General features: G+C 36.9%; 1 protein-coding gene across 5 annotated transcripts in view; it reads left to right on the forward strand.

Annotated features, from left to right (window-relative positions):
• LOC109059459 (transcription factor Dp-2-like) overlaps window positions 1-6,127 on the forward strand; it is a 45,391-nt gene extending 39,264 nt beyond the window's left edge. For 4 of the 5 annotated variants that reach the window (XM_042738900.1, XM_042738901.1, XM_042738898.1 and 1 more), the window contains 4 exons: window positions 997-1,148; window positions 1,979-2,145; window positions 5,157-5,199; window positions 5,293-6,127. In XM_042738900.1, the coding sequence (XP_042594834.1) occupies window positions 997-1,148; window positions 1,979-2,145; window positions 5,157-5,199; window positions 5,293-5,410 (480 nt within the window). In that variant the 3' untranslated portion in view covers window positions 5,411-6,127. The remainder of the gene's footprint in view (window positions 1-996; window positions 1,149-1,978; window positions 2,146-5,156; window positions 5,200-5,292) is intronic. The other variant, XM_042738899.1, reaches the window with a different exon arrangement.
• Window positions 6,128-8,000: the final 1,873 nt, after the last annotated feature.

Genomic DNA, 8,000 nt, shown 5'->3' on the forward strand with positions numbered 1-8,000 from the left:
ACAGTTTCATTTCTAGTTGGGAATGAAGAAAGTAATGGCTTTCTGTTCAGTGACTACGTCAAAAAGCAATTTAAACCATTGAGATATGATTTTGAGTCTTTTTTGACTGATTCATAACAAAGAACTGACTCATAAGGCCCATGCGCTACAAAATTAGTGGTGACTGCTGTTTTTATTATTAATGGTGACATCATAGACAGCGGCAGCTCTGATTGGCTGCATTCACACTAATGCACAGATGTGTTGTCCTGTCCTTAAAACATAACTGACAGTAGCTGCATTTCCATTAAAGATCTGCGCAAAACGCGATTGGCCTTATATTGTGCTTCAACCATGAAACCTTTGAGATGCAAGTTTATATACTTTCAGTATATACATTATTGTGTGAGTTTGTGTGAAATTGGCAAAAAGCAAAAGTGTCATTGCACACATGGGGCAAAAAAGCTCCGAAGCAATCCTGGAGTTTCCAGAATTAATGCTAACCAGCCTCGCTCCGTAACGAAAGGATGAGTAAAAAGCGCAGATGACGGGGGAGGGACACATTAACAGCGGCCAGCTGTGGGAAAGCAGCAAACCGCTAATATTGATTATTTTTTTCATAAGTGAGATGAGAACGCCATCCATCTCCTGCAGTCAAATGAAGGGCCACACACTGCTTGTGTTGATGTGTGACGTTACTATTGATGAGCGTTAATGATACGGCGTGTAACGCAACAGATCACAGCGATGAAGGCGTAGATGTGTGGAGGGATCAGAAGAGGCCTTGGTGCTCCCGGGATATTGATCAGGAGCTGGGAGGGCTTCTGGAGCATCACTAAATTAAATGCATTGGCTCGGTCCTAGTCATTGAGCAACCCCCACACATCCTGAGACTGAACCGAGTTAGCAGCACACCACACAAAGCTTTTATTTATGAACATGCTGACTGATTTAAGGTTAATGAGTGGAGTCTTAAGGGCTGAAGCTGATTTGTGCATCTCTTTGATCCGTGAGCAGCAGATCGCCTTTAAGAATCTGGTGCAGAGGAACCAGGCCAGCGAAGCCTCGTCCCAGTCAGCTCCCCCTCCAGGATCGGTCATTCAGCTTCCCTTTATCATCCTCAACACTGATGTCCGCACCGTCATCGACTGCTCCATCTCTAGCGATAAGTACGAGATCTTTCTCCACCCGTTTGGCTTCTTATCTCTATCTTTCTTATGGCTCTCTCCCTTTCTCTCTTCTGTAGAAATATCCTCCACTGATTTCATAACCCTAGGAAAATGGATAAATAAACAAGGTTCTTTGGCATAAATGCATGTGTGTATATATGAAGAGTTCCATTTGAAATGTTCTTCTAAAATTTGCATTTTTCGAGCATTTTCCTTTATTTATTTTTAGTTATTTCACTTTGATGGCAATGAAAAACTTATTCATTGCCATTAAAGTGAAATTACTGAACCTACACATAGGAGCCTGAGAAAAATGATCATTTCGGAAGAAAATATCAAATTTCAGTCTTGTGTTGAGCAAGGCTGGATTTATTTATTATTTATTTATTTATTTATTGATTGATTTAAAAAAAAAAAAAAAAACTTCTAGTTTTAGGTGTCACATGATCCTTTAGAAATCATTTTGATATGCCGATTTCTGATTATTATCAATGTTGAAAACAGTTGTGGTGCTTTATATTTTTGTGGAAACCATGATCATTTTATTTTTTAGGATTCATTGATGAATAGAAAATTCAAAAGAACAGCATTTATTTGAAAAAGAAATATTTTGTAACAAATATTTTTAATGTTGCTTTTGATCAATTTAATGCATTCTTGCTGAATGTCAGAATCCATTTCTTTAAAAAAAAAAAAAAACCTACTGACCCCAAACTTTTGATTGGTAGTGTATTGTTACTGGAACTTTACTTAACCAACATTTGACACTTTTACACCATTTTTCTGCACCGACTGTAATGATAGTATCTTTGACTGGTTCCTCCAAACAGGTGTGAATACCTCTTTAACTTTGACAACACGTTTGAGATCCATGATGACGTTGAGATCCTGAAGCGGATGGGCATGTCTCTGGGGCTGGAGAACGGCACATGCTCTCCAGAGAACCTCAGAGTGGCCAGATCTCTGGTGCCCAAGTCTCTGGAAGCGCATGTCACCAGTGAGTATCACATTTTATGACCTTCTTTCTGTCAGTGTCGATTGTGGTTGACAAAATCCCCCGAAACCCTCATCATCATCAGTTCTTATATATAATAGCTTATAGTTCAAATAAATAATTCTCATGGATCTTAAAAGAACTCTTCTTATTTTGACTTCACTGTTGCTGGAAATGCCTGATCATCTGCACTGCAGCGAATTGTAAATGACTTTCAGTGGGGAAAATAAGCCTCACCTCACCATTTTTCTCAATAAATATACTTCTAAAGATGCTGTTGACTTGAAATTATCACCAGATGTCAGTAACAACCAAAGTAATCCATACATACAAAGAAAACAAATCAAATAAGTTCAGAAATTAAGTTCTGTGTAATAAAGTGGAACACTAATTTAACCTGTTGTATTTGTCTCCATGAAAACGACACATTACTTAACAAGCAAATCTATATAAAGGATTATTCTGCACTCAACTATAAGTCAGCATGACGGATAAGAAAGAAAATGTGTACTGAACTGTGGTTTGGTTTCACTCCTCATCTCACAAAACAGCCAGATCGGTGGAGCTGTGAGTGCCGAATGTGAGCTACAAAACCTGTCACATATCATCACAGTCCAGAATTAACTCACTACGTCTCAATTTAGAAGCAATTTACTTTTTTAGGCAGCTAATACATGTTTAACCCTGTACAGCCTGCTCTATCATATTTTATACACATTTTTAAGGCCTGTAAATTATCAATGTGCTGAAATACATGCTTCTGACGTCTGATGGATAATTCATATTATTTAGCAAGCATTTTAGGCCTTTTATCGCCTGCGACAATTAACACGATATTGCGTAGCTTGTCAGTGAACTATGGCTCTGTGTATTAAATGCCACTCTATTTGAAAGCAGGTGATGGAGATTTACTACTAATCACAGAACCGGCTTTACTGACGAGATGCGCATCATCATTGCATTCGATTATTTGCACAGCCCTAAGTTGTATATTGTTATTAATATTTTGTTTGTTTACTGGTCTGAAGCAACTTGGGTTTACTTGACTATCCATACAGCAGTTTTTAGAAAATCATGTTAAAATGTGAATATCAAATATGATGCATTAGGATGCATCTGTCTCTTAATTGTCATTGTATTGCATTGCATCATATGTTTTGCCCCCACAATAAAAACTACAAAGCTTTGATCGTAAAACTGAGCATTTAAATATCTCCTTACTAAGACATATTATTGGAGACACAGAATGAAAACTGATTTTTATATAGGTTTATGTAAGTATGTGCTATACTGTTGTAAATACATTGATTTACAGTACAAGATGTCAGAATATTATCGTATAAATATAAGCATCTGCACCAAATTGCATATTTTTGATCTTAAGACTGAGGTGTTTATTTTTTTCCTCGTTGAGTATAAGCTTCATATTATCACTGTATCATATTATATGAGCCATAAAAGCCAGAGGTTAAAAATATGGTAATCAGCAAAAAACACATTGCCATATATATATATTTTGTATATAGTTTTTTTTAAAAGGTTTAATAAACTGATCCATTAAAAAACACAATTTTCTGATAATAAATATAGAAAATAGTTGGATTAAATAATAAACATGTATTCAGTACCATTTTTTTTTGTAAACCTGCTTTTGCAAATATATTTTACACCTTCTGCATCAGTCTCCGCTTTACACAGACTTCCTTCCTGTGCAAATAAAGCAGTGTTGCATGTCTGTGAAGTTGCTATCTTCAAAGGGCACCTATTATGCAAAATTCACTTTTACATGTTGTTTGAACATAATTGTGTGTTGGCAGTGTGTGTACAATCCACTCTACAATGATTCTTTTCTTTTAATCCCCATAAATCATAAGCAGTGTCTTAGAAATTCCTGCATTTAAATACATTTAGGAACTATGCTGATGCAAAATAGAGAAAATAATTAAGTTGATTATAATGATACATTTTGTCAAAAAAAAAAAAAAAGTAGGCTACTAAACTATGTATAAGAAAAAGGTGTCTTACTTTCATTATTGTTTAATAGGGGCCGATCACCAAGACTTGAGACAAAAATGTTCACCATTAATGTTTTGGGTGTAAATAAGTGTGAGACTCAATTTCCACTATCAAACAAACTTTTATTTCAAACTAACTGCTGTACCTGCAATATGCAATAATGATTAAAAAGTGAAAAGTGATTCTTTTCAATACTAAAACCGCCATTAGACGGCGGTCAGTCACTGTCTTAATGCATGAGTCATCGAGTGTTCATTCATTCAGTAATGAAGCAAGTGGCTGTATTTATGATTGAATCATTGAATCATTAAATCAATGACTTTCACGAATGATTTGTTCAAAGCTACAGATTCGTTCACGAAACACCGCAAAACTCAGCATTTTGTTTGCGTACCCCCTCTGTCCCCTCACGTACCCCAGTTTGGAAACCACTGTTCTACATTAAATATTTAGCTAACAACATTCTGCAGTTACCTAGCAACAGTGTATTTTAACGTTATCTCACTCAACGTTATGCTAAAATCAACAGGTGTAGACCGAAAATATGATTATCTTGACCTGAGCTAATTTACTGAATCAACCAACTCACATTTCCTTTGTTTCTTTTCATCCATGATGACATTAAAGTCATCTGTTGCTGCTTCGTATGTGTGTGCTCAGAAAACTGTATTTCAGAAGTTTCAGCTGATATGCCTTTAAAATGCATGATTTCAGTGCGATAGACATGATAATCAAAACCAAACAGATGTTTTTAGCAGAGTATCAGCTGCCCTATTCTGGAAAAGGGGGCGGGGAGTAGCAGCTCATTTGCATTTAAAGAGGCATGCACTAAAACGGCGTGTTTCTGCTTTTACTCAAAATAGGCATTTTCAAAATGTTATAATAAATATTGAGCAGAAACTTCACAGACACATTCTGGGGACACCCTGAACACCCCTGGGGGCATAATAGGTCTCCTTTTAATAGGGGTTTCTAAACATTTGATTCTGTCCCTACAGACATGGCCACAAACTCCAACAGAACACCTCTCAGCCACACAAGGTATGTCTGTCAGCATAACATCCCCAAATATCCCGACCGCAGCTTTCATTCAGTTCCTCCTTGATCTCACATCCCCTCTCTCTCTGTTCACAGTCACAGCAGCACGGCCCCGTCACACACCTCAGAGTCTCGCGGCCAGACGCCCAGCTCCTTCAACGAGGAAGAGGACGATGAGGATGAGGACGATGACAATCCCTCTTCCCCAGAGTGATCCTGAGCTCAGCGCCGGGACAGGAATCGTGAGCAGAGCCGGGGAGGAAACGCTACACAGAAAATAAGCTCTCTATATTACCATATTTTAACATCTCTTTCCTCCTCTTTCCTAAACGCCATGAGTCTTTTGCTCCGGGGGAGACGGTTTACTGTATTTCTGTGGTGCTTTTTGGCTAGCGAGCCGCGCGTCGGGCCATAGAGGAGAGCGAATAAGTGAAGGTTAACACATCTTCAGTTCAACTGCCTCATGTCATCTCTGCTTCCTACCCTGAGGGACGTTCAAATTCTTTCCAAAAATGTATTTATTTCGGTCGTATTTGAATATGACGATATCTGCGTAGTCCAGTGGGCTAGTGCCACTTTTTCTTCTCCGTGGGGATCGGAAAGCAACGTGCTGATCTTACTGTTCACCGATTGAAAGGAATTTACATCCTTGCAATTAAAAAAGATTGAAAAATGTTCTTTTTTTATAGGTTGATTCAGTGTCATTTTGTTGTATTGTATAGTTTATTCCTTGTCATTCATCGCAATAGAAAATAAAACATGGGTGGTTGATTGTATCTGCTGTTCCGGGTTCAAATAGCCGCCAGCCTGTTTTCCTCAGGCCATGTTGGGAGATGTAGTCTTGTGAGTTTTTGTTTGCATTGAGTGTGGCAGATGTAAAAGAAACTGTCCTGATCCACTCAGGTCGGGATTTTAAACCAACTCAACCCAACAGAACTAATGAATTTTGGCTTGCAATGTAACTGTATGTACATGTATACATATATAAACATATAATTTTGGTTAGCTGTGGTGTGGTTTGGTCTAGAAAAAAAATGAAGCTTTAAAAACTGAATGCTTTAAAGGGGTCATCGGATGCTACATGCACTTTTACACGTTGTTTGAACTGAAGTTGTGTGTACACAACCACCCTATAATGATAAAAATTCACCCAGTGTTTATTTATTTATTTTTTTAATCTCGTTAAATAATTTCCCCTTTTTAAAATCAAGCCGATCTCAGATGCCTGTCTGTGTGATGACAAGAATGACTCCTAAGAGATTGAGGTGTTCTGTTGTTGATGTAATAATGAACACAGCAGTCATCACGACGCAGGGGATTACATTTGTTTTTGAAGGGAATGCTCCATCGATCTACATAAATGTGTCTATGTTCATGCTCAAAGAGCGGCTTGGAAGGGGGGCGGGGTCAGCAGAGCTCATTTGCATTTAAAGGAAAATGCTACACAACGGCGTGCTCTGAACAGAGCTGTTTATGACAGGGTAAAAAGGGTGGTTTTTTTTTACACTACCATTGAGAAATTTTAACCAAACTATGTTACAGACTTTTCATTAAGACCCTAAAGAATCTTATCAACTTGTGGAAAATGGGCATCCGATGACCCCTTTAAAGCTGTAATATGGTATTATTAATATTACCGCTTATTAAACGTTGTTATTCAAAAAAGTTAATCATTTCAGCAGCATTTCAGATTTTTACCTTGTAAGTAATGGGTTAAATTAAATTAAATTAAATTTATGCATTTAGCAGACGCTTTTATCCAAAGCGACTTACAGTGCATTCAGGCTATCAATTTTTACCTATCATGTGTTCCCGGGGAATCAAACCCCCAACCTTGCGCTTTGTAACGCAATGCTCTACCACTTGAGCTACAGGAGCACTCACAACAGGGTTGTGTTCATAAGACCAATACCTGATGTGAATTTAACAGATTTTAAATATACTTGACATAATTGCATCAGGTCAGATCTTTAAACTAATATGAAATGAATTTGTTAATGATTTTTATGCATCCAACAAAAAGGCACAAGTTTTGTGTTTATCTCTCACTGCATTGTCTTATTATTAATAAACGCTCGCGGGCCCTTCCACAGAATGGGTGCCATTTCTGTCCCCAGGACATTATAGGTACAAACTTAACTATAAAATACATTTTATTGTTAAGCAAAGTATCCTGCACATTAATCTAACTTCACATTTAAAATATCTAATTAAAAATATATATATTAAAAACTACCTAAAACACTAAAAATATAGCATTTGTACATGTACCCAGTGCCTAACCCAACATTTTAACATGAAATATGTTTAAAATGCTTCAGAAATCATTTTTATTTTGCATTTTTGTGTACCTCTACATCCCATCTGTGCTTTAAATACATTTATTTCTAAATAAATGTATAATATTTTAGATAAAATGCTAATTTTAGTTTTGACTCAGTCCTGTTACCCTAACACATTCCCCCCTCTAAAAAACTGGGAAAATTCCACAAGACACATTTTCAACATAGTCTTCTGAAGGCAATGACATGACCGAAAGCATGTGGTCTTATTTTCTTTTCTGTATATTTGATGTTATTGTAACGGTGGCTGGGAGCGTCATTATAAATATACTGTCCTGTTACCGAAATTATTTCTTAGATGTTACGTGTTTATTTTAAAAATACAAATCTTTGGTGAATCACTATAATTTGCGGAGTATTCTCATAATATTAGCATGTACTCCATGTGGCTATATTATATGTATTTTCTAATTTTATCCTAAAATCTCAATCCTGTTACCTTCAGTCCTGTTACTCATATAC

Source organism: Cyprinus carpio, chromosome B15 (genome assembly GCF_018340385.1).
Source record: "Cyprinus carpio isolate SPL01 chromosome B15, ASM1834038v1, whole genome shotgun sequence".
Lineage (NCBI taxonomy): Eukaryota > Metazoa > Chordata > Actinopteri > Cypriniformes > Cyprinidae > Cyprinus > Cyprinus carpio.